Source organism: Populus alba, chromosome 18, assembly GCF_005239225.2.
Source record: "Populus alba chromosome 18, ASM523922v2, whole genome shotgun sequence".
NCBI lineage: Eukaryota > Viridiplantae > Streptophyta > Magnoliopsida > Malpighiales > Salicaceae > Populus > Populus alba.
Genome location: NC_133301.1, coordinates 1480330 through 1507791, shown reverse-complemented (window position 1 = coordinate 1507791; position 27462 = coordinate 1480330). Strand labels below are relative to the sequence as shown.

The 27462-nt window shown below is 34.1% G+C and overlaps 3 protein-coding genes and 1 non-coding gene across 6 annotated transcripts; 1 reads left to right on the top strand and 3 right to left on the bottom strand.

Annotated features, from left to right (window-relative positions):
- Window positions 1-437: 437 nt before the first annotated feature.
- Window positions 438-5678, bottom strand: LOC118051134 (probable protein phosphatase 2C 60). The gene is made up of 11 exons (XM_035061688.2): window positions 5342-5678; window positions 4411-4533; window positions 3913-3976; window positions 3525-3633; window positions 2968-3121; window positions 2578-2703; window positions 2204-2327; window positions 1758-1834; window positions 1470-1522; window positions 1049-1103; window positions 438-808 (listed from the first exon to the last, which is right to left on the bottom strand). Exons 2-11 carry the CDS (start codon window positions 4525-4527, stop codon window positions 611-613), a joined length of 1077 nt encoding a protein of 358 aa, XP_034917579.1. The 5' UTR covers window positions 4528-4533; window positions 5342-5678; the 3' UTR covers window positions 438-610.
- A 6381-nt stretch (window positions 5679-12059) lies between these two features.
- On the bottom strand, window positions 12060-17028 carry LOC118051136 (eukaryotic translation initiation factor). The gene is made up of 9 exons (XM_035061690.2): window positions 16729-17028; window positions 15670-15741; window positions 15382-15477; window positions 14979-15158; window positions 14704-14801; window positions 14457-14544; window positions 14016-14366; window positions 13690-13932; window positions 12060-13496 (listed from the first exon to the last, which is right to left on the bottom strand). Exons 1-9 carry the CDS (start codon window positions 16873-16875, stop codon window positions 12456-12458), a joined length of 2316 nt encoding a protein of 771 aa, XP_034917581.1. The 5' UTR covers window positions 16876-17028; the 3' UTR covers window positions 12060-12455.
- LOC118051303 (small nucleolar RNA snoR103) lies at window positions 16365-16475 on the bottom strand. The gene has a single exon (XR_004688015.1). It is a non-coding gene; the product is annotated as a small nucleolar RNA snoR103 (small nucleolar RNA).
- Window positions 17029-20100: 3072 nt separating the features above from the next.
- Window positions 20101-27406, top strand: LOC118051137 (protein RRC1). 3 transcript variants are annotated; one of them, XM_035061693.2, is made up of 18 exons: window positions 20101-20256; window positions 20680-20768; window positions 20888-21023; window positions 21192-21237; window positions 21871-21931; window positions 22022-22174; window positions 22291-22410; window positions 22516-22681; window positions 22907-23019; window positions 23278-23349; window positions 23809-24030; window positions 24472-24530; window positions 24645-24729; window positions 24812-24949; window positions 25107-25331; window positions 25419-26221; window positions 26432-26598; window positions 26828-27406. In XM_035061693.2, the coding sequence occupies exons 2-18, from the start codon at window positions 20694-20696 to the stop codon at window positions 27100-27102; spliced, it is 2916 nt and encodes a 971-aa protein (XP_034917584.1). In that variant the 5' UTR covers window positions 20101-20256; window positions 20680-20693; the 3' UTR covers window positions 27103-27406. The 3 variants fall into 3 exon arrangements, with proteins under 3 accessions (XP_034917584.1, XP_034917583.1, XP_073262164.1); XM_035061692.2 differs by having other exon boundaries at window positions 25107-26221; XM_073406063.1 differs by lacking the exons at window positions 20101-20256; window positions 20680-20768; window positions 21192-21237 and having other exon boundaries at window positions 20889-21023; window positions 25107-26221.
- Window positions 27407-27462: the final 56 nt, after the last annotated feature.

Here is a 27462-nt window from a genome sequence, read left to right as displayed (position 1 = left end):
ATGAAAAATTAATTGAATATAAGAACTGATCAAGTAACCAAAACTAGAGAAAAAAAAAGTAATGAATCATTGAAAATATTTAACTCCTATCTAGGTCTATAAATTGACCTTCTAATCCTTATCTTAATCCATTAAAAATACCTTTAAAAAATTATCCATATTTAACATCTATTACCATGTTTGTTAGAAATAGCCTCTTTTATTTTTATTGCGACACTCTTTGTATCAGTTTGCACTCAAGATTTAGATAAATAAAAATAAGGATGTTCAGAAACAATCAAAATTCAACTCCTTAAACTTTCTAGCAGTTTGCACTCAAGATTTAGATACAGTCAAAATTCAAAGACTTCCATAACTGCTTGCCTTTGTCAAAAAGCTGTACAGGTTATTGAATCTGATCATTTTGGTTAAACTTATGAAGCATAGAAGCACGCATCAGAACATCAAGCAATTTTTCTTAATATTTCATCCATCCATGTTAAACCATTTACAAATATGTATCTAAGGACGTGAATTTTCATGGAAATGTAGGATCCTTGTAGTGTTTTTCCATCCAGAGGCCTGGAAAATAGCATCTGGGACTTCCGCAGGCGACGGATGGTAACTTCAGTTAACTTTCCTCTGGTTTGGATTCGGTATCAGCAGGTTCAGATAGTGAGGATTGCTCATCTGCGGAAGCAGGGGACCCTACAGGTTTCTTAAACTGTACCACGATCATGGTCATATTGTCACATCCCTCACCACCTGCTGTTGATGGCGCCAAACACCTATCAAACACTCTCTCACACACTGCAGAGAGCTTGTTTTCCTGCATTTTTTGAGGTTTCCTGTCAGATTTTAGTAATGCATAACCTAGCAAATGTAGATTCACATCATAGAATCAACAAGATCTTTTTTTTTTCCCTCCACGTGAAAGGTAGATTGATACTGATGTTGATCGCATAAGCTCTCTGCCCAAACATTCCATCAACATCTAAATTTAGAAAAACAAAAGTGGAGGGACGAATGAAAGAGTAATCCTTCAAAACCTAAGGTCTAAACCACATACCGAATGTAGTTGTTCATGAATAAAATCTACTAGTTGCTGGCTTGACATGCAATCCCTGAAACAACAAAAATGACCAGTTATCCACTTGTAATTAATTATTCATGACTTTGCTACTGCCCGTTCTACGAAATGAATAAAATTGGATTATCAGCACACTGCCCAGGGCCTATCCAAGTGATCCACAGATTAATTTAAAGTGGATAAAAGATTCAAAGGCAGCAGTTGCGATTCAACTTTAGATGATTTCTGAAACTTCAAGGAAGCGTAATCTTCAAGTCATGGAAACACAATAAACACGCCTCAATCCCACAAACAACAGCAACCTATACTTTCACACCACTAAGCAGTGTTAGCCTCTAATTCGAAGGAAACAGTGTTCATTAATTTCCTAGTTCTTGTCATGATAACATTAGATGCATACCATATTCCATCACATGCCAGCACAAGAAAATCATCGTCATCACAAAGCTCAACCTGATGCAGGAACAGAAAAGGGCCAACAAAATAAATGTTAATTGAATACAAACAATTTCAGGTATGAAAAATAAAAAAGATGTTAAAGCAATAAGAGAAAATCAAGGTGGTATTGAAGATGCGCACAGGATCATAACAGCATGACCAACCAAGATTTGGAGAGAATGATAAACAAGGCCTATTAGGAGAGCAATTTGTTTGAATCAAAACATAGCAGGAAGTAGAAAACACATACGGTGTTTATATCTGGATTGGCTGTCACGACTTGCTTTTCAACAGGTAGAAATTTATTCTGCTTGAACTCCACATCACCTGCATTACAAACAAAAATATGAAGAATTGAAAGAAGATACCTCTCTCATAAATAAATGCACACGAGCGTGGTCGTCCACTCATTAAGATGCATACCAAGTGAAATGTACGCATCAAGGATATACAAACACAGACATGAATATGAAAGTACAGGTGTCAGTGGGAGTGCACATGGAGGGTCGGTGCAAACATGCTTTTGAATGGCAGTGCATGCCCAATGCTTTTCAATATGGAAAACAGAACAGTTCCAGCCTTGTGCTATGGTATAATCACTTGTAAATCCAGAGATGGAGAACCAGAGATTGAGTCTCCAACCCACACTCATGGAGCAAGGAACTGGGATCAGGAGTTCACAGGAATGTTAGGTACCTATAGCCCTTGAAAGATTTAAACTGCCATTGACCCGCCCTGCATGTATGAAACCACCAGCTTTTAAAATCCGTTCTTTCTCAGCCTCAAGTTCAGGTTTGTGATCTCTAGACAAATTGTAAGCCTGCATCAAAGAGAGCTATGTTTACTGAAAAAAGTATACAAGGTTTTGTCCATACCAACCATATGCCTCTAAGCCCATTTATCAAGATACTATCCCGTCACCTTAAAACTTGGAGAAAAAGTGAATTGATTAGCTGACGCAGAAGAAAAGTTGTAGGAAATTTCAACAATCCAAACAAACCCTACCCTACAAACAATCTTAGTATTTTGGGAGAAAACCAAACCATCATTTCTTGTTAAATGAAAAATACCTGACCCTTTCTTGATATCACACATCTAGAATCACCAGCATTCGCAACAATGAGGTGGTTGTTTCTAATAATCGCAACACAGGCTGTGCTCCCAGAAGTTGGTCCAGAGAAGTCAGAGTGAGGACCCTGATCACCATGTTAAGAGTAAAATAAGTTCTTAACCATTTATATTGAGTGATACAAAGATCCACTATTACAGTATGTATGGTTGATGCCCAACATATGCATTTGGTTTGTGTATAAAATAATAAAGATCCATTTTTAACATAGTTAAGTTTCTGGGTATTTTATACATTTGATAGAAGAGGCATGTTTCACTGAAATTAACATAGTTGGAGACAATTATATAACGGCAATAGCTGCAGTGCACTCCATTTGTTTATAAAATACCTCTTCAAAAGCCCAATCATCAGGCTGTTCGTGACAATCACCACCCCTTGGGGACCATATCAACCCTTCTATCATGCCAGTAAACTTGGTTATCTTATCACCCAAGGCAGCTAGTTCCCGCCACCCTCTCTGGCCACGCATCATCTCATCCATTCTGCATGAAATGCATAAAAGGAAATCATGAGCATGTATCATTAATTAAAAGTTCTGGAAGCATTTTTACAATATTGTTTTGAGAACATAGTAGGCACTTACAAAACTATAAATCCTGAAATGACCAAATATGCATGCTAAAGAACAAAATTTATGAGTCAAAAAAATCATTAATGCAACAGAGAAATGAAACTGACATTATCAAAATTGCTTTAAAATATTTATAAGACATATTATCACTATCACTAGTTTACAATTACTAATGAGGCTCAAAACTCTTGCATCGAGGATGGAGAACAACATCAAGATAATTCTAAACATCAAAACATTTTTAGATTGGTACATTACTGTTCACTTAAAATAACCTTCAATAGGAAAAACCTCCACTAATAAAATCAAGTAACCTGAAAAATGCTTTCTGGACAGAAGTTCCCATATCTCCTGCTGCATATGCTTCATTCTTGCAAACCTGCCGATGGAGATACTTGGCACAGAATTTTGCAACTACTTTACCTGCAAGTTACCGGACTAAAGTGGGTAATAATGACCTAGATGCCAATTATACCAACATACTGACCTAGGTACAGCCGTACAAGAGGTATAACAAGGGAAGTGTTCAGAACTTAATAACCACCCATAAGAGACAAGTATCAATGGAAACTAAAACAGGAATTCAATGGCTGGAAATTTTATTCCACCCATAAGAGACATGGTGCACATTCAGGAAATAACATTTTAGTTAAGCAATGATATGTAGCATATTCAAATATACATGAAACTTGCAAGCCTTACCTCCATGTCCATCATAAACACCAAAGAATGAAGTGGTAGCGTCCAAATCAGTTATTGCAGCATGCTAGGAACACAAATAAAATAATTATATAACAAACAGCATATCATTTATGTAAAAAATAAAATAACACATGTTCTGAAATTTGCTAACATGTGAATGAAGACCTCAACAACAATATTTCAGAATAGAAACGGACAAGACAGACAAATTATAAATTAAGTGATATGTTCATGCTTAACAAGTTTTTGAGCAATGATCAACTGTTTGTAGAAACCATGCCAAGAAAAAAAAATTAATGGAGGAGTCCCAGTTGGGAAAGTTTCTGCTTAACCAAATTTATCATTAGTACTGTCATAACAAAATCTTTCAAGACATCTCCACTTAAATTCATTAACACATTCATATTCCGGACTAACTAATGGGCATCAAGGTTGTTGGTAACAAGACTGAAAAACTTGGAATATTCGCATAGATCAAATGCTGGGTTAACTACTCACTGCATCTTCCATGGTTGCACGCCAACCTTGCATGGATGATAAACCATATCTAAGCCTACCATTCTCGCCATCCTCTGAAAATTTCTCCGTCTTAGGAGAACTAAGGTATATCCCCATCACTATCTGAAATCAAAGACAAGTAACAGAAAACACCAAAATAAGAAAAATTTGGATCAAACAACTCCATCCAACAGAAACGCAAACTATAAACATAACTAGAATCTCATGCGCACACTTCAGTCCTAGCCCTAACATATTCGTCAGTTACCAAAATTCTGAAAAATTCAGCTTTTGACGCTTCACACTGGCCAAACCTACAGACAAAATCAAGCCATTTCATTTTAAATAGCTTTTAAATTAAGATTATCGCCGAACTTGTTTCATCACAGTGCACCAAGTCAGGAATTACGCCATTAACTGATCAAATCAAGTCCAAACAAGCAGAGGTTTCAGTTTTAAAATGTACAATCTTTAACAAGATTTAAAGCCATAGTTAATATCCTTGTACAAAAAACTGCATGTCAAGATCCAAGATCAACTCAAATCAGGGAAGTACAAAAACCCAAAAGCCAAATTAAAAAGCAGTAACTGTATAACAGAAGTTTCAGATCAAAGAAAACAACAGAAATAAACAAAACTAGATACGCATCCCAAGTTGCAACTCCAATATATGTTAAAATAAAGAAAGATACAGCATTAACCAGATAGTAATCTGGACCACAGTAATTTTTTTTTAAAAAAAGAACTTTCCACAAAGCAAAACCCGCATTAAATTAAAAAATAATAATAACAAACTGCCAAACTCCCATCAAAGGATATCAATAACACTACATAACATCAAGACCCAGATAACAATTTCAGACTATAACACAACAGGAAAAAAAAATAGTTCAGAAATCAAGAAAGTTCAAAACTTTAAACTAGCATGTACCTTATTGGGAGGGAAAGATCAGAGACAAAGGAACAGATAGAAAGAAGGGGGAGGGGGAGGGGGAGGGGCAGGGAGAGAGAGACAGACAGGCAGACAGAAAGGGAATCTAAAATACCTAAAAACAAACACCTTTTCCAAAACTAAGAAAGACCCATCAGAAGTTTCAGATAATCTCAGCTTGATGGGGGGTAGGGAAAAAGGTGAAGACTTAGTCAAGGAAGATGATGGTGTTTTCTCGAGTACTTGAAGGAAAAAATAATAAAGAAAGGAAGAAAGAACCCTGTTTCTCTCTCTCTCCCAACATTTATACAAGAAGGATTTGATTAGTTTGGAAGATCAAAGACTGGACCTTTGCTTTGATTTATAATTCTTTACAGTTTGTACTGTTGAGTTTGATAAGATTGTGGTAATCAAGTCTTGTCAGCAAAAGAGAGGAAGGAAAGTGAAATGTATCAATCTATAAGCTATATTTTTATTTATTAATTTAATCTAACAACTAAATGGATTTTTATTTACTAATTTAATTTAATTCCAAGATTCATGACACTTAATTTCCATATATTATGTGTTAGGTATCGTTATAGGGATGTTTAATTTTATTTTCCAAGAATCTGGATGGCAAGGCCAACAATTCCTTCATTTAAATAGATATTAATTATATATTAAAATTATCAGAAAAACATTTAATATTTAAATTTAATATTTTTTCACAAGAAAAGGCCTTCAATTAAACTCATGTGCCAATTAATTCCAATGATGGGATAAACGATTTCATATAACAAATTATTTCTATGGAAAAAAAAAATGGGAAAATGGATGAATTTAGGGTGAAAATGGATGTATTGTTTAATGTTTAGCCAGATGAATATATTTTTTTAATGTAATAAAATATTTGAAAATGCACATTATACCTTAATCACTTCAAAAATCAAGATGGTGGGAGATATAGAATTTCACGTCCACCATTTACAATGCACAAGCCATGTGCATAAACATGTGAGGAAGATTTGCAAAGGAATGTATGTTCCCTCCACAAATGTTCTTCATCTTTAACAACTGCAAATAATAATTTATCTGGTAATCAAAGCTACAAAATATAGATTCATCTACTTATCTATACAAAACCTAAACTAGTTTGGATTAAAGACAAAATAGAAAAAAAAAATAATTTGATATGATTCTTTAAAAATCTAGATTGACTTGCAATCCAATTATCCAGGTGAAATTTAATCAAAAACTCGTTAATATATTTTTTAAATTAATATTGTTTTGATATTTAAAAAAAAAATTATTTTTAATGAGTTTTGTTAACTCAACCTAAAACCTGAATTTTATCATAATTTAAAATCGAGTTTTATAAGTTTGTAGAAACAATAAATATGAATTCATCATGTTACATGTGATAATATACTAATTAATAATTTTAAAAAGTTGATATGAAGGTTAAAAGATTATGTTTTATTTTTTGATTTTCTAGACTTAAGTTTGAGGGTCTCATTTAAAGGAATTTATTTTAAAAAAAATCTGAATGCACCAAAACCAATGTAATTGTTATTAAATTCATTTTGGATTTGTAAGTCTAGTCTAAATTTAAATTTTTTTTATGAAAAGTTATTTTTTTTATGTTTTGGATTATTTTCATACACTAATTTTAAAAAATAAAAAAATATTATTTTTATATATTTTAACATGAAAATCAATTTAAAAAATAACCACAACTACACTCTCAATTATTTATTTTAGATTAGGTTTTAATAAAATGTCAATAAAACAACATAATCCAATCAAATTAACTCATGATTCAATTAAATTTTTTTAAAATAATCATTAAAACAGCACAATTTTAATTTACCTAAATTAACCCTAAATTAAAATGGGATCCATTTTGAGCGGATGTAAAACCCGTCAATTTTCATAAAATAGTCCGCTACTGAACTTAAATTCTTCTGTCCATGGGACGACCTCCAATGTCATGGCTCATCACGACAAAAATTGAAGTCAATAATTTCGTCCTCAAAAGGAAAAGAAGTCAACAATCTGGGCCAGCCAATGTGTGATTTTTTTGTGTTTTTTTTGTTGATTTTTCCTTAAAGTTTAGCAAATTTTATTACTTTTTTTCCCTTAAGATTATCTTATTTTTAAATCAACTAGTTTTTATTTTAAAATAATCAAAATCGATTTAAATCACTTCTTATTTAAAAAAATAAAATTATTTAGTTATTTTTTTTAATAAAGACTGTACCGAATTAAAAATGATAAACCCTATTTAATATTATCTTATTTTTAAATCAATTTCTGGTAAAGCTATTATTATCTGAGATAATGTTAAAAACATTGGTTTTTATCTATAATAAAATATAAAAATAGAATTATTTTTTCCCCGTGAGATAATGAAAAAAAGATTAGTAGAAAGGAGTAAATAATTAGTTAAGTTAATTCCATTTCTATGCAGACATTTTTTATCCATTTTTTCTAACCAATCCACACTGACCCTTCTCTCTATTTTCCGATTCTCAATTTTTTTTACTATTTGCAATCACTATGATACTTATGGAGTAATCATATGATAAAATATTTTTTATTAAAATAATATATTCTTTATTTTTAAAATTTATTTTTAACATTAAAACATCCAAACAATTAAAAAATATCAAAAAACAATTAAAATATTTTTCATAAAAAAAAAAAAAACTGAAACTAAATATTCAAGATTACCTTGCTATTTTCACATAGCACTCATCATGTCTTCTCCTTTCTTGTCCAAGCAAAAAAAAAAAATATAATTAAAAATAAAATCTTTGTTTTTTCTGCCCAACTAAAAACAAGAACACCAACCAAATTTTTCTAGAACACTGATTAGGTATGGCTTTAATTTTATTTAATTCCATGTTTCCTAATAATATAGTGAGAGGATAATATAATTTATCACCATGGACCAACCAACAACAAATGATGTGACAAATTTTGAGTACGGAATTGAATAAGAAGATGCAAAACTATGGGTGAAGCCACTGGGAATTAATTAACATACATTAAAAAAAAAATTAATTAACAGCTTCCTGGCTTCCAAAGTCATCTGGGAGTTCAAGAGTGTCACTTTCTGATTGGACGTTAGGGAATACGATTGTATTGGTGTTTATAAAAAATTTATATATTTTTATTAAAAGTTAATTTTTTAAAAAATTATGAACCGTTTTAATATGTTGATCTTAAATAAATAAAAAAAATATTATTTTAATGTATTTTGGTATAAAAAACACTTTAAAAAACAATCACAACTATACTTTCAAACAAACATGCAAGTTCTTGTAATTTGCAGTGAGTTGATGTTTTTTAATTAAAAATATATTAAAATAACTAAAATATTTAAATTTAATATTTTTTTAATTAAAAAATAATTTAAAAAGTAATTTCAGCTAAAAAGCAAACATTCTTTATATTTAACTAAAAAAAAAAAAAGTCTCTCTATTGATGGCTTCTTTTCCTTTTGGGCTTTGAAAGTTGGTGGGAGAAGAATACAAAAAGATTAAAGTAATGTTAGGGCAAAAGGGAAGATAGCAGGCATGGAATAATTTAATGCGGAAGGTGCCGAGGAGCCTTTCTGGCCTTTGATAAGCTTATCGACTCCTAAGTTTTGCATTTATTTTTTTAGGTCTCCTTTGTGCATGCCACAATTTTTTAATGTGTTTTTTTAATAAAAATATAATAATATACTGTTTTTTTATATATTTTTATATTAATATAATAAAATCATTTAAAAAAATATTAATTTAATATTTTTTCAAATAAAAAATACTTTAAAAATAAATTATGACACAAAAACAAACACCCATCAACATCCATTCAAGAAATCATGAAGTAGTTGGCAATGTATTTATTTGTTTTAATGAGAAGAGGTGTCTTTGAATCAATTTATATATTTAATATCCCCTCAAAGTTGAAGATAATCTCTAAAACTTAATAATTATTTCATTGAGATTTTACTTTTTTCCTGTAAAATAGCTTTTTATCGTCAAAAAAGGTTGCATTTTGGCCCAAAATTTATAATTATTGTGTGTGTATCTGTAAGTGTCTCAAAAATCATTTTTTAAAAATAAAAAAATATTATTTTAATATATTTTAAAATAAAAATTATTTTAAAAAACAACTGTTTTAAATTTATATACTTCATTTACAATCATTGGTTTTGTTTTTTAAAGCAATTATATGTGTACTTTTTTTAATCCAAAGAACATGTGATGATGTTCTTTGCTGGCATTTCCTTGAACAAATCACAAGCTCTGTCCATATCTTCACCTTTAACATGTGCTGATATTTTTATTTTTTTTTTATTTATGTGAATATTTATGTTAGCTTGCGAGCACCACGACTAATCCCATAACAATGCTAATATTTTTTAGTTCCATGGGACAGTATCTTTCTCTGCAATGAATCGATGATGCTTCTCGCAGACACTGTCTTTCCAATGTTTGGGTACCATGAGATCATGATATTGAAAGATGAGAGGTTCTTTAAAGGCATGGAATTGAACACGTTCAGTGCTTCATCCATCTGATGATATATCAGTAGAAGCATATGCATCTAAAATGGAATCCCAAGCACTCACATCTTTGACAGGCATCTTCTCAAACAATTCACAAGCATCAGCGACGCAACCATGCGACCTGTACATGTTCAACATGGCAGTCTGGACGAAAACATTGCTGGAGAAACCAGATTTTATTGTATGGCCATGGAGAGCATGTTGGGTTTTTTGAAATACGTATATGCAGTGGAAACAATAAATTTAAAGTTTTTTATGAGTTTGAAAGATCTTATTAAATAGATTTATAGTTATTTAGATTTTATATAAAAATTAACTAAAAATCATGCTTTCAGGTTTAAATGATTGCTTTTAAGGCTTTGTTGTCGTCGTGAATTATAAACTATTCAAGTATTCGACATGTGATGGTAATTCACATAAACCATTAATGAGAAATCTCATAAATCCTTTTAGAAGAGAAGGATTGTTATGCCTTTGATTTCTAACTCTTTTCTTTTATGTTTGTTAGGTGTCTTGTATTGTACAATTTAGTACATATAAAATAAAAAGGCACAACATTTGATGTATAGCAAAACCTGAAAACCCTATAAATGATAATATGTTAATTTGTCCATCGTATAATATCACATATATTATTTTAGAATAATTTTAGAAATTTTTTTCAATCAAGTTCCTACTTAATGTTTCTAGGTCTAAAATTATAATTTTTTGTATAAATTACATTATAGTTCTCAATTTTTAAAACTTATGTACACTAAAGTCACGCTTGATTAATCATCTCATTTTAATTTCTGACTAAATGTTCTTATGTGTGTAATCCATTAAGTTTCCTAATAAGTTGATCCAAGTATAAACTATAATTTAAAATAAAATATGATTAAATTAATTAATTTATTATCAATTCAACAATTGACTCATTTATCTAGCAACTTGTCGTGGTCTCAAATATATTATGAAAATCATAAGTGGTTTGATTTTAACATTTCAGTAATCAATTTCTTAGTGTAATTATTATATCTTCATCAATAATATTTTGATTTAAACATTATAGCATTAAGTGTGTCTACTATGTCAATTAATGTTTGTTCTCAACACTATAGTCATTGATTTTTTGAATAAAATTTAAAACTCTTTACGAATTTCATTTCACTTTGTGTAAGGTTTTACAATTAATATTATTTAAGAACAAATAAAGAATTTTCTCTAATTCACCTAAAATGATGAATCATCTCTTGTCTACTCAAATATCTTCATATAGTTCATGTTATACACAACATCTATTTTTTTTTACCTTTGATTAGAACAACATGTAGCAGGATCAAACCATAACATTTTTCATATAAGATAACTTAGTTATCTCAAGTCTAAGGATCACTTACATAATTGTCACGTGAGTCTTTCAATAGACACTAGTGATCTCTCCATATGAAATTATTATACAAATAAGTTCAATATACATTTCATCAAACAAACACTTCTATATTAGCTTTAAGTATTTTTCATTATCTTATGAAAGATACATAGAATTAATATATATCAATCTCAATAGCTTTAATTAATATTAATTTTTAATAGAATATTTATAACAACTTTATAATTTCTTTTGCAAATTATTTTTATCTCAAGAACCTTGTCTTAATTCTAGATTTATTAATTAAATATTTGATGAATAATATAAATAAATAATTTTTATTAAAATTAAATATGTTTATATTAATAAAATTAATGTAACGTGTAACCAACCGATTGGCTTGAAGACATATATAAACTAACAAGGCAGACCCAATACACTGGCTGGACAAACTCCCATATGCTTGAGTAGAACAGGGAACGTCTAGTTATCACCATGAAAGCCAAGTTCTTGCAGATTCACATATGTTACCATAGCCTGAACTGCATCACCTTTAAGCATGTGTTTCTTGATAATCTCATTGCATTTCCGCGCTTCAGAGGGCAAGAAGCAGCCGAGTTCATTGACAAAACAATCTACAATGGTTTCAAACCTTTGTTTCTCATTCTCCTTTCACCTGGTCTCTGCTCCTTTCGCTCCTCTGTTCTTTCAATCTAAACTGCTGGATTTTGTAAGGAGAGAGAACGGACAGGCAACTTGCGAGACAAGAAATTGTGGACCAAAAGATTCTCAAAGGATAAGGTGAACTGAACATTCATTTAAGCTAAAAGAAAGGAAAAACAGACATCATTAATGGAGAAAATTGGGCCCCTTCAATGGGAGAGTAACAAAATTTTCAACTGTGGTACATGACTTGAAATCTAAATTTAGGAAGCTGGAAAATGTAAAGACTCGTTGATCTCGAGTGTCCTCTCTGAGAGAGACTTATTGGGCACTCAAGAAATACAAAAGTTTCATGTTTCTAGCATAACAAGCAAAGATCATGAGGAAACCTTGGAAAATATACAACTCAATTAAATTATCTGTTCTTGCTGCTGAAATGCGGTAATCTTTGAATTTCAGTGAATTATGGAAAGCAAAAGGGCGGAATGGTTTGGTCTCGTGGGCTCCACAAGGCTGCACACAACTTCCCATGAGGCCTAACGAGAATTTTGCTCTAATTAAGAAAGCAAACTCTCACAAGCCTGAACATTAGAACCCTGTGTTGCCAACACTTCTTGCCCAGAAGGGTTTGAATTGATGCTCATCATGGCACTGTTAAATATAGCTTTCCTGAACCTGTCATCTTCCACCTTGTTCAGAACTTCCTTCAACACCTCGAAGTCCAAACCCTGAGCCACAACCAAGCTCCCAAGAATCTCACCAAAGTTATTTGGTGCTTTGGGTGAATCAATGCCAATATCATCCAACGATGAGCCATAAAGAAGACATCCAGTTCCAATATCTCTAGCTGTGAGGACATTTTTAGTGAGCAAGAATTCAAGAAGCTTTATGACAGGTTCCACACAGGGTGGGCTCTTCTCCAGTGCAAGAGCAATAGCTTCTTTAGCAACCTCAGGGTGAAAACTAGTATCTTTCAACTCCTCCACACATTGAAGTGCTTCATCAAGAATTCGAACACTGAAATATTCTTCCAGAAGAGAAATGGTTTTTCTGCGAAGATCATCAGGATCTGACCTTGTAGTAGGAGCAAGAGGCTTCTGAGGAGAAGGCACTGCTGGCACTGCTGACACAGCTGGAGCGGCAGGCTTAGGAGTTTGACCTGCAGGTTCAGTTCTTGTACCAAAACCAGGTCGGGAAGGAGCACCACTGCCCTGCAATAGCAGACTTGGTTTCCCAGCTATGACACCACCACTTCCCTGAGGTAGAAGTCTTGCATTAAGTGGTGGTGATTTGTTGATCAGGGAAGTGGGGACATTCCCGGCGACCTGGGTTGGGCCAAAACTATTGCCCCTTGGCATTGCTCTAGATCGAGGAACTTCCCAGTTGTCAGCATCAAGCCCAGGCATTCCAGGCATTTTCATCATCCCAGGCATTCCAGGCATCATACCCCCCGAGCCAGGTCGGCCAATGGGGAAACCACCAGGGCCCACACCCCCAGTAGCATTACGACCATTTCTCATGACTGCAGTTGCACCTGGACGCAATCCGAGATTCTTCTCAGCTTCTGAATGGATTTCAGAGATGGTCTTTGCTTTAACCTGCCACAGAAAAAGTTCAGTACAGAAGCACTCAGTTTTTAAACAAACATCAAACAAAGTCTATGTAGCATTACCATCCTCTATATGAGTACATGTGCTAAGAAATCAGTAACAAGTATGAACTAACCCTGGTGCCCCCACCTCCAAAACAATAAACCAAAGAAGAAAAGTAGGGAGTACATGGAAAATTAACCTCTTCACGTCTAGGGACCCAGCTGTTAGCCCGAAGATCAAGAACATCACGAACCATGAACCTACACCGTGGTTCAAGATGTGGATTTGTTGTCAACTCCTTCAACCTGCTGAAATAAACATCATTAACCCGCCGAGCTTTTGGGTTTTCATCCAGTTGCTTGCCTATGGTGTTGAAAAATTGACATATTGCCTCGACATTTTCTTCTTCTGGGCAAGTTTTACTGTCATTGCCCAATAATTCCTGCATCACACAAGATACCCACACTCAGCAATCTAATTACTGCAAAGAAAAACATTGAGAAACAAATTGGTTCTAATAAGGACCTGAACAATATGGTGGACAATCTTTTCAGGCACCATCTTCTGCTTCAAAAGTTCCCCAATAAGGCGCATGTTCCCCATAGTTCGCAGCTTAACCAATCGTTCCTTATCCCTGCGTTCCATTTCTTGTTCAGGAGCAGTCAACTTGCTAATTTCTTCCCTCAGATTGCCAGCACCTTCAAATGCCTCCTGGCAATTGTTCAAAAGAATCCGCTTAAAAGTGATTTCTTTCCCACCAGGCTCATCAGATGGGAATGGAGGAAGCTTCTCATTAAGGTCAGAGCATAAAAGAGCATACATCGGACAGAATGTGGGCTCCAGCACTGCCTTGTCAAATATTAGTGAGATAACACCCTGAAATACAAACAGCTCCAGTTCTATTATCGACTATAAAATTAAAAAGTGCTGAAAATTCAAAGTGCTTAAGAGATGTATAATGGGAACCTTTAAAATATCAGGTGTCGTAATTCCAGAGTCAATCAGTTGCCCCTTGAGAACATCAAACTTCTCTGGTGTCAATTTGTTTAATATACTGCACCAAAAATACAGCACTAGTTACAACATAAATCACTACAAGAAGCTGTTGCATTAACCACATTCAAAAATTGTTTCCAAGGTCAAAGCCTCTAAAAATCTGGGTCTTTTTCTTGGAGGAATGTTATCATAACAGATCAACTAAATGGCCACATACCCTTTCACTGTCTTCAAGACACGTTCCTCCTCAGAGAGATTGCCTCTTCGAACTGACCATGGCACTTCAGCCTTGATCAGAGCAGGAGCAGGCCCTACCTGGTTTGAACAAGATGTTAAGACCATTGTTTCAAAAAAAAATATTGAATTAATGCTAAACATGCATTAAAATGACAATGAACATCATTTCTTTATCACACAGGCAGTGTTAATACCTTTTGCATTGTTATAAACAGGCAAACTATGAATTTCAGAATGATCTAGCTAAAAAGTTACCCGTTGGTTAGCAGTGATTTGAGCACTTGCAAACTGGGAGTTTAGCTGGTCTTGCCGGTTGTAAAACTCCTTATTTTCTCGAATTGCTTCCCGGGATCTGTCCTCTCCAAAAGCTGCTGACCTACCACGCCAATCACGGTTGTCTGGCTCGGAATAACGACTCTGAGATTGAGGTTGGAGCTACACAAAGTTGAAAAATAGATTATTAAAGGTATAATTTTTCGGTATCTATAAACATAAACATGAGAAGAAAAGACTTGTCAGGCATTGGCACCGAAATGAAGAAGAAAAGAGAAAAGGATAGAAAATCACAAAAGCCACAGCTTGACAGCAACACCTAATTTTGACATTTATACTAACAGTATAAAGAGAACGTTGAAGAAAAGGCATACTGAAAACTTACGCTGCCATCTGCATGGCTCCAAGTTTGATCCTCACCAACAAACTCGGACTCAATTTCTTGTCTGATCTTCAGAATATCCTCTGGAACATTTTCAACCTATAAAAAAGGAGTGGCCACATAAAGTTAAGATGTAAACCAATTTGCATTTATTAAATAGGTTCAATGAAGAAGTATTAAAGCAGTTGCTCCATATTATATACCTCAACAAATGCAACAAAAAAAGAAGAAAGAAGAAAAAATATCCATATTCCAGCCTCAAAACTAGAAAACAATCTTCCACACAATTACCTCTTTATGTTGCAACAGTTGGTCTCGCGTGTAGCGAATGCGCTCGTGGTCTTCAAACCGCAATTCACCAGTCTACTCCAAAATAGCAATCAATCAGCAAAATCAAAGCATGTTTCATATAGCCTTCAATGGAAATAATTAGAAAACATGTCCAAAAAGGAAGCCAATTCATTGGAATTAAATGCATAAAAATAAAAATCCCAAAGACTAATCAACAAACTAAACTATCTACCTACCCAATCACAAGTCCTATATCAGAAAAAACAGATACCAGGAAACCAACATGCCTATCACATGCAGTCTGTATGACGACTAAAAAACAGGGAAGCGGAAAGAAACTAAACTAAGGAAAAAAAGGGAAATCAAATTTATTTTGTTTGGATCAAGAGAGGTGAGAGTTATGAAGTTTTCTTTGTGTATTGATGGAAAAGAAAGGGGAAATTTTGTTTATGGGATACAATGAGCAAAATCCAGTCAATTTTTTCATTTCCTCCCATCCACGGTGGAAAACTTTTGTGTGTCAAAAAAGAAAGTCAACGCTTCCCTTCCTTTCTTTTCCATCCAAAGGAAAGGAAAGTGGTTTAATTTCCTCTGTATTTCTCTTTTCCATTCCTTTCCCTAAAATCATTTACACTGATAAAGAAAAGACTAAAAAAAGGCGAACACAACCATACTGCATCCTCCATGGGGTGTTTTCATGTAAAGTAGGTTCTTTATGGGCATCACTCAACTCCTTGAAAACCCACCTAAATCCCACATAAACATTGCTGTGTGTCCATATTTACAGCAGGTAACACAAAAACTAAAGTGCCCCGCTAAGAATTTGGACAATCTAATCACATTCTCACTTACAATTTTCACATTACTACAAAGATTACGTCTTTTTGACAAAAAAAAAAATGGCAATAAGAACTTGTAAAAAAAAAAAACTTTTAACGTAATTACAAAGAAGAAATCACAAAAAAAAAACTATAAAAAACAATGAACGGATTGAATCTTTTCAAAAACCCGGATCTAAGAACATGAAAAACGAAAGATAGATTGAGTCTCTTTTGGTACCTTGAAAGAAGGGAAAGATTGAGAAGCATCAGAAAGCGAAGCAGAAGCAGACTCAAAGCGAGAGGTGGAAAATCTGGTGCCACGGGGACCACCACTGCTACCTCCTCCTGGTCTCAAGCTTATCACCGTTGTCTGATCTGCCTGCATAACTTAAACCGCAATTGTTTAGAGAGATAGGGTTTTGAAATGAGGGATTTGTTTCTAATTAATTTAGGGGTAAGGAGAAGCGGGATTTTGGTTTTCCCTCCCTGTCTGCAAGAGAGAAAGAGGAGGCTGGAGCTATGAGAAAAACCCTTTTTATGGTGCTCCTACTAGCTGTTACTTCTTTTTGTATTATTATTTTTTTTTTTTTAATTTTAGTGATCTTGACGTTTTTTTTTTTTTTTCTATTTTTAATTTTTGATAAATTTTTTTCTATTTTTATTTTTTATAAAAAAAAACATTATATCCGAAACTTATTAGAAAATTCATGAAATAATTTTTTGGTGTAAAACATTTTTATTTATAAATGTCTTTTGTCTAAAACTTGATAAGGCGAGGATTTAATAAATAAAATTGGTGAGAGAATATCCTAAATATCTTTGCAAGGTACAGTAATAATTTTATAGTTTACAAATTATTGCCATGGGCTTGTTTAGGCACAGCTTATTACTGGGCTTGGATATAAAGGTGTCTGAAGTGTGTGGCCCATCATACCCATTGGACTGTGCAAGGCCCCGTCGTACAACCTTGCTTTTTTAAAAAATAATTTTTTTAGGTTAAATTTTTTTATGTTTTTTTTATTTTGATATACTAATATTAAAAATAAATTATATAAAAAAAATATATATTATTTTAATGTATTTACAACCGAAAGTACTTTGAAAAACAACGTCTGTCACACCTCTATATATACACTGAGTGTGTTTGGTATCGCGATATATTATGCTTTTTATAAGTATTTTAACTTGAAAATAAATTAATATATATTTTTTCAATTTTTTTTTATATAAAAACATCAAAACTATTAGAAAATATTAAAAAAACATTAATCAGAAGTTTTTTCAAGCTAAATATATTTTTAAAACACAGTTCCAAAGCAAAAGACACTAACACTCTAGCCTTTTTTTCCTCACAAAACTATTGATCGGGTCCTATCCTGTGTTAATATAACTTAATAAAAAAATATTATTTTAATATTTTAGGTCTCAAATGAAAGATGAATATTTGATGGTTAATCATAAATAAAATGTAAACTTTGAGAGTCATATATGAAACATATCAATACAAGGAAGAGAATATCTATAGGGAATATGGATATTCCCATATCTGCGCCATTATGTAGCCTCTATGTATCATTTCTTTAATCGATTTGATTTTAAAGCTCAATGAAAATAATTCTTTTCGTTAAATCGATGAAGCTCTCATTATCTTTCTAACATGCATGTATAATCATAACATTTGAAGCTCTGCTCAGGTTGCTGATGAAAGGCCACTTTTGTTGTTTGGCCAGTGTATTTTTATGTCAAGATCTTTCAATACACTTGGTAAAACTTCAAATTTGTCCCTTGCCCAAATAATTAATTTTGATAAATGTCATATCAACATCTCAAAATCCATTATAAATTAATTTCTTTTTTGTTCAAAATTTTATGTGATGAATGAACGAGGTATGGTTGGATGCCAACTTTTTTTATAATATCAATAATAATAACAATAAATATTATTATTGCTGTTGCTGCTCTACTTTTATTGTTTACCAGCACTCTTAACATTAAAAATATATATTATTAATGAATCCTTACAAAAATAAAAAACCTAAACGGGCCTTGAAAAAACTTGTTGGGCTCAAGCACGTGTCTCAAGCCCAACACTCATTGAGAGATTTTTCTAGGACTTTACTCGGGTTTCTTGATATTTTATATTAATCTAGTATATATTATTTAAGTAACACACAACTCAAAATATTAAAGATGTAAAATTATATTTTAACTTTTTTTTTCTACAAAATGACAAGATTTATAGACTATAAATACTTTATGAATTATTTAAGTCGAGAGTTTACAATCTCTTCATTTTTAATATTTTTAGAATATATATTTTTTAAAATTTACATTTCTAAAATATCATTATACTTTTGTTTTTATAAAATTACTGACTTTACTATCAGAGAATCCTCATATTCATCAAATAAGATCTTTTACAGGTATCAATTATCGATCAGCCGGCTTATTATGCACTACCTGCTATTACAACAACTACCCGTTAGATGACTTACTAGACATCACTTACTACCAATTACCATATATCTTTACTATAAATAATAAACTAGATTGCTTAAACTAATAGATCAGTCAATTATTTACACCAATCAAAACTCGTTGATTTTATTTTTCAAAACAATGTCATTTTCACTTTTTTTATAAGATAAAAAAATAGGTTGAATTGAGTTAGCCTAAGTCAACCCATCTAATTCATGACTTGGGACTTGTCTCTAGTTGACTTCCAAATTAAATTTAGAAACTATGAAAGCAACAAAAGGAATGAAAGAGGAGTAGAGCTCTGACATACCATATATATAGAGAGGAAATAGTTTTTTTTATTTTTTTTTTGTTGTTTTTTTGTTTCCTTTTGTATTTTCAAAATTTTAAATTAGGTATTCAATCATGTCTCAATACTTCAAATTGGTCTAGAAAATAAAATATTTATAGTTCGAGTCGAAATTCAAAAAGAATTGCTCCAAGTTTTCCACTAATTTGCGTTTGAGGTAATTTGAAACTAACCTTTACAAAAATGAATATCCATACCAAAGCTAAAAATTGCAAGCATACTAATAAAATTCTTCAATTTCTTGGAATGAATAACATTATTTAAATTTATATTAAAATTTAAGTGATATAATAATTCATCACAACTCTAGATTGATTAATCTAATTAAATCTAAGTGAGACATACTGGGTTTATCTTTAAGAATTTTTTTTAAAAATTTTTTGTTTAAAATAAAAAGGTATTGTTTTAGAATTGATTTTTTTTTGGTATAATCAAGGGTATTCTGAGCGCTAGCCCAGACTAATCACCCTTTCACACCAGGTGGCAAGTGCTCCCCAAGCGGCCGGCTACAGACAAAGAGAGGAGTCGAACCTCAGACCTCGTAAGTGACAAGAGTGCGCCTAACCACTCCGCAGGACTCATGGGTTTTAGGATTGATTTGGTGACTTGTGAATTGACCTATAAATTAGGTGACTTGGGCCTTTAGTTAAGTCATATTTCGGGTCGAATTTGACAACTAAGATGGAATCAACTAATTTTTTTTTTATGGGTTAGATCTGGGCCATTAACTAGTATCCATCTTTTAATGAAAGAGGCCCAAAAAAGTCACCCGCCTCCTTTCTCTATCGAGATTGATTGTTTTACTAGATTGAATTAACAGCTATAACATCACCAAGAAGACGAAGACGAAACCTGGAACTCCCTTTACCAGCCCCAAATCAACCTCCACAAAACCCCTATTCGCTCACTGATTCAACTCGCCCAGCTCAGCTCTACTCGGTTCGTTCTTCTCTGCCACTCACTCACTCACTCACTCACTCACTCACCCCCTCTCTTTCAATTTGTCTTCGACGTCAGTTTTCTTTCGTTCTTGCTACACTTTTGTAACTGCAAGTTAGAAAATTGATTTCAATGACTTGGTTCAGTAATTTGAAAGAAGCCCTAATTTCGAATTGGTTGACTGATTAGGTTTAGTTTGGCCAGAAGGTTGGCGATCTTAGCATTTGTTAGTTGAATAATTAGGTTTAGTTTGATTGGTATGCAAACTTGGTGGTTTTTGGAACTGAATTTAGGGTTCTGTTGCCGTGGTGCTCTATTTTATGCTGACTTCATTTTTTTATTGATTTATTAATTAACGGATTTGAGCTTGGATACTTTTTTTTTTGTGAGTTTTGACTGAACTTTGAACTTTGATAATGTCAGAATCTACTGCAAAGATGAGTTCTTTCTCCATCACGAGAAAAAAGACTCCATTCCAGAAGCATAGAGAGGAAGAAGAGGCGAGGAAAAAGGTGTGTGATATGTGTGTGTTTGCTGTCATTGCCTGAGTTTTGAGCTCATGCGGTTTCTATTGGTTGAAGAAATTTGGTAGTTTTGTTTATGGGCTGATTTTCTGATTTTTTTGGTGAAGAGAGCGGAGGATGAAACAGCTCGTTTGTATGCGGAGTTTGTGGAGTCGTTTCAAGGGGATAATGCGCCCGGATCAAAGACTTTTGTTCGAGGTGGAACTATCAATCCCAATGAGAAATTGAAGATTGATTCTAAAGGTTAGTTAGGAATTTTGATTGCTCATTAATGTTGATGCACGAGTCTCTTTCTCCCATTGTTTTTCTTTATTCTTAACTGTTTCACACATTGGATAAATAAATAGTTTTATATTGTTACCGGACACATTAATAAAAGTATGGGCCTTTTTTATCATTCGCGGATGGCAGGTGAAAAGTCGAAAGATGGGGTATCTGTTCCAAAGAAGGGAAGTAGGTAAATTAATGCTTTTGATTGATTAACCATGTTCCCATGCTCATTTGGTAAGGCATCACTAGAAATGAGAGAATTGTGTGGTGATAAATCCTCAAGTGTAGTTTTGTATTTGTTAGTTTTGAACATAGAAGAAAATAGGAAAAAAAAGTTTATTTGTGTGCTTTTCATACTCGATGGCATTAAAAATCGAAATTGATAGTCATTTGAACCAATTATAAGTGAGCATAGATATTGTGTCGATCCCTAATTTACGCTTTTTCGACACAACAAATTTTCAATCTCTTAGAATAGCAACCTTTGATTGAATTTTTCAAAAGTTTGATATTCTAAGATGTATTCTTAAAAGGAATAATACTGACTGATAATAACCACGTCGTTTTTTTTTTTTGTTGACCGCCAAATTTTTAAAATTTTTCGATTTGAAGGGCTAAAAAGAGACTGCAAGGTCAAATAACTAATACATTTTAATAGTTCTAGGCACTTAAAAAATGTGAAAATAGAGAACACGAGAATACAGCATGAGGTTCATTCTTGAAAGGGATGTGGATAGCACCTGTTAGATTATGGCTGCAACAGCAAAATAAACAGTTGTCTTCGCGACATAGAAGTTTATCTGCAATATTACTTCTGCAGGTATGTTCCATCTTTCATACCACCTCCTATGGCATCCAAGGGAAAAGAACTCGAGAAGAAGGTTAGCATTTTGATAGAAGGCATCTATACCTGTTGGTTCTTAAGCCTTTTCCTGTAACGGTCAATTTCATGTGTTCTCATATTTTTGCAGAGGGAGGAGGAGAGACCAAAGGAGAAGGAAAAGGGAAAGACTCGAAACATAGATCATTTTATGGAGGAGCTGAAGCATGAACATGAGATGAGGGAGAGGCGAAATCAAGAACGGGAACATTGGCGCGAAGGGCGCCATAATGAAAGTTCTGCTGTAAGTCCCTAGTGCAAATGCGTACACACTATATACTCACACTTTGCATATTTCACCACTCTTGAACATAAATGGATCTTTAACTAAGGTTTTCCTTTTCTTTTTCTTTTCCCCAGCCATCTAGTCGTTTTGATGAACTACCTGATGACTTTGATCCAAGTGGAAAGCTGCCTGGATCATTTGATGACGTTGATCCACAAACCACGAATCTTTATGTTGGGAATCTTTCACCACAGGTCAGATTGTTACTTTGAATTTTTATTTCTTTTTTGCATCTCTACTTGTTAATTCTCTGCTATTTATATAGCCAAGGACATTTTAATTCTTGCTTTTATGTCTAGGTCGATGAGAATTTTCTTCTGCGAACTTTTGGAAGATTTGGACCCATAGCTAGTGTGAAGATAATGTGGCCCAGGACAGAAGAAGAGCGGAGACGGCAAAGAAATTGTGGATTCGTAGCATTCATGAATAGAGTTGATGGGCAGGCTGCAAAGGATGAAATGCAAGGTTCGGTCATTTACTCTTTTAATCCATGTTTTTCAGGTATTTACTTTGCGCCAAGGTATCTCCTGATATGACGAGCACTGCACATCTTTCGTGATCATTGTGTATCAATATCACTAATTTGTGGTTTATTTTAGCTGGATACCATTTTATTCGAGCTACTATTCAAATATTCATTATATGGAGCGGAACACTAAAGTGATTGAAGTAATTTATTTCATGTCATAGGAGTTGTTGTGTATGAATATGAGTTGAAAATTGGGTGGGGAAAATCTGTGGCTCTTCCATCACAGGCATTACCTGCTCCACCACCTGGACAAATGGCTATTAGGAGTAAAGAGGTATGTTATAGTTTTCCACCTTAACCTATTGCTCATATCAGGTTGATCTATACGCATACTGCTTTTTCCTTTTGTGAACCAGTAATTGATATATGGTACATTGATGCACATACTAATCTGATGCTGCGAGACTAATTTCCTCTGAACAAAATAAATGTGTTTTCATTTAACATTCTTAGCATAAATGGGCAGCTTAAGGCGGGTTGCTTTCTTTCTTCATGTGGAATGCTTCTAAAATGTTTTTATTGTGTTTGATAGGGTGCCACTGTGATTCTCTCTGGTCCATCAGGTCCACCAGTCACCTCTGTCCCAAATCAGAACTCTGAACTGGTAGGTTCACTAACTGTCTGCTTGCTTTATTCTAGCAAGAATGTTTTGCAGCTATGATACTTGTGAAAATGAACTGTCATGTCGTAACATGACTGGAACATCGTTATGTTATTTTTTATTGATAAATGAATTCCTTTTGGAATGATGAGGTTTTTTCTTTTCATGGATGGCCATCTGATCCTGGTATAAAGCGTTTTCTGTCTTGAAGTTATGTTTGTCAAGCATCAAAAGTTCAAAACAGTTATTTTTGTTGTCCCTTTGAAATAAAATTTTGATTACTTGTTAAATGAAATTATTTTTGGTTCATATTTTAACTGAGCACATGATAACTAAATTCTGAATTATAGTTCCCATGGTCCATTCACGAATTTGATGGTTGGATTCATTGGTCAGAGATGATATAATGAAGTTTTAATATGTTATTCCAAGCACATGTTAGTGACTTAATTTGGTGTCTAGGTTCTTACTCCAAATGTTCCTGATATAATGGTTGCTCCACCTGAGGATGATCACCTCCACCATGTGATTGATACAATGGCTCTATATGTTCTTGATGGAGGATGTGCTTTTGAACAAGCTATCATGCAGAGGGGTCGTGGGAATCCTCTTTTCAACTTCTTGTTTGAGCTTGGATCAAAAGAACATACTTATTATGTTTGGAGGCTCTATTCTTTTGCTCAGGTATACCTTCTTGTATGCATGGATCACATGACTCAGATGTATTTGTACTTCTTTTATAGAAATTTTTGACATTCTTAGAAAAATGACCTTACTTTACTGTATGAGGCTGAGAGTGCTAGATTTTATGGCATCGGCCATTTCTCCGGTGCCCTTCGACATCCATTGGACCTTGGTTTGATAACTAGAGATCGGTCTCTCAATTTTGTAAACATCCCCTCCCTCCAAATAGGATTTAATCCAAGATCTCATGTTTTCAATACTATGCTTAAACTTTTGAGGTTTTTCTTTTCAGTGGCCACAATCATCTTTCTTGATTTCTTTTACTTGTGGTATTTTATGCAAAATTTCCTATAAAGCGATCTCTTTTGCAAAGAGAAACTATCATTTCATTTACTCACCTGTATGTGGACTTGAGAATGATCGATTATGCTTGGCCTGCAGGGTGATACTCTTCAAAGGTGGCGAACAGAGCCTTTTATCATGATAACTGGTAGCGGAAGGTTATTACTATTTCAATGGCTATTTGTGCTAGCCTTTTCTGAATGACTTGTGTAAAATTTTGAATATGTTGGTATGTTGTACTGGAGAATAACATAGCATTATCCTTTTTTTAGATGGGTGCCACCACCTCTGCCCACAGCAAAGAGCCCAGAGCATGAAAAGGAGTCTGGTAGTACATATGCTGCTGGAAGAAGCAGGGTATGTTTACTTTTTTCCGGTAGGAATAGCTTTCCTAAGTTGTATAATTGCAGAGTTAATTTAACTGACTGAATTTTTTCAGCGAGTTGACTCTGAAAGAACACTGACTGATCCTCAAAGGGATGAGTTTGAGGATATGTTGCGTGCATTAACATTGGAAAGAAGTCAGATAAAGGATGCTATGGGTTTTTCCTTGGATAATGCTGATGCCGCAGGAGAGGTACAGCCTCATAATAGTGCATTTTGTTTTCATTATCTTTTTTCATACATTGTTTGATGGTTGAGTATACCATTTTCTGTTGTTCTCCATCGAAGTCACAAAAAGCACTTTATGTGATCCAGTTTTTTTATGTTCTCTGTCATTTTTGCCCTTGCAGGTAGTTGAAGTTCTGACAGAATCTTTGACACTTAAAGAAACTCCCATTCCAACAAAAGTTGCAAGACTCATGCTTGTCTCTGACATCCTTCATAATAGTAGTGCTCCTGTAAAAAATGCATCTGCATATCGCACTAAGTTTGAAGCTGCTCTACCTGACATAATGGAAAGTTTCAATGACTTGTATCGTAGTGTAACTGGAAGGATTACGGCTGAGGCCCTTAAGGTGAGCTGTAATACTGATTTTTTTTTTCAGTTCCAATTTTGTTATCTTTTCTGCGCTTTAAATATGAGCTCATATGGCTTTCAACAGGAACGGGTTCTGAAAGTGTTGCAAGTATGGTCAGATTGGTTTCTGTTTTCAGATGCATATGTGAATGGACTACGGGCTACTTTTCTTCGTTCTAGTAACTCTGGTGTGATCCCTTTTCATTCTATATGTGGTGATGCACCTGAAATAGAGAAAAAGAGTAGTTCAGAAGACACAGTTGAAGGGGGAAAGATCAATCAAGATGCTGCATTAGCAATGGGCAAAGGAGCAGCTGTGAAGGAGCTAATGAATCTTCCTCTTGCTGAGTTGGAAAGACGTTGCAGACATAATGGATTGTCGCTTGTTGGTGGTAGAGAAATGATGGTGGCACGATTGCTGAGCCTGGAAGAGGCAGAAAAACAAAGGGGATATGAATTAGATGATGACTTGAAAATTGCTCAGAGCAATTCAAGTTCCAGTAGATATTCAAGTGTTCACAGAGAAATGAATGTCGAAGCAGAGCCAGTGGGATCGACAGGGTGGAATGTTTATGGGGAGGATGAGATGCCATCTCAGAACAAAGGGTCTGTATCTGTGGCTTCAACCCTCCCAATTAAGCAACCTGAACTAAAAGCCTTTGCTAAGAAAGAGAAGAACGATCCTGTTCTGCCAGCATCTAAATGGGCTAGAGATGATGATGAAAGTGACGATGAACAAAAGAGAAGTGCTAGGGATCTCGGGTTGAGCTACTCATCTTCTGGAAGTGAAAATGCTGGTGATGGTCAAGGTAAGGCAGATGAAATGGAATTCGCAACTGATGCAAACATTCCAACACAACCTGATAGTGGAATGAACGAAGAGCAGAGGTACATACCCACTTCTTCTGTGGTCACCATACCTATTTGTTTTTCAAATGATTTGGTTTTGGAAACATCATCTTTTGTCACATTGAGTTTCCATCCCATTCCCTCCTTTTGTCCCTGTTTAGGGCAGTCATGTATAACTGTCCTTGGCATAACCAGTTTGCATTATTGTACACTTCATGCGTTGTCTGATTTTGGCTCATGATATTGCAGACAAAAATTGAGACGTTTGGAAGTTGCTTTAATTGAGTATCGTGAATCCCTTGAGGAGCGAGGAATGAAAAGTTCAGTGGAACTTGAGGGGAAAGTTGCAATACATCGGAAATGGCTGGAGTCTGAATATGGCTTATCAAGTTCTAATGAAGATGTCACTAGCAAAAGTAAGTGATCAGTTTGCAAGACTGAATCTTTCATGTAACATTCCACTGGTTAGGATATTTGTTTCCCTTTGCTCTGCAAATTTTATATATATTGTTTACCGTCTCTGATGATTTGGTCATTAGTCACATTCGTTTCTTTGCTTGGTGTATTTGGTCAGCCTAGACGCCAGAACAATTCAAACTCGAAAATTGGAAAACATAATAGTTTCTCTTTGCTTTGAAACTGCAGAGAGCATATCTTCTGAAAGGAGGGATAGACGTGGTGATAATCATGATTCTTCAAGAAAGCGACACCGCAGTGGAAGCAGAAGTGAAAGCCCACAACGAAAATTATCGCTTAGGGACAGGGAGAGGGGAAATGACTCAATAGGGGACCGGGAAGGGCATAGGGAGAGATTGGAAAGTGAAAGACGGGACCGTGATCGCCGGGAAAAGAGTGGAAGCAGAGAGCTGGATGATCATGACAGAAGCAGGGACAGGGACAGGAGGAGACGTGTAAAATGAGCCTATTGGCGTGTGCACACAGGGATTTTATGATTCCTCGTGCAACATGTGATCATCCTATGAACATTATAGGGGGGGCGTTTAACACCAAGAAGACATGGCATGCCAAAGAATGTCTGCCTTGAAATTTTTTTTGTTCCAACAGCCATGTATTTCGGTTTCACAATTAAATTTATATTGGCTGTGTTTCAGTGCCTGTTAAGGTTCGTGCTCATTACTGCATTAAATCACATGTTTCTGAATCTGTCATCAAATGTATAATTTTTCTCTGATGCAATCATCTGTTAGTTTTTTTCCTCTTTCATTTTTTTATTCAGGTTAAAATGATGTAGTATTGTGATAGCGATTTTTTTTCCCCTT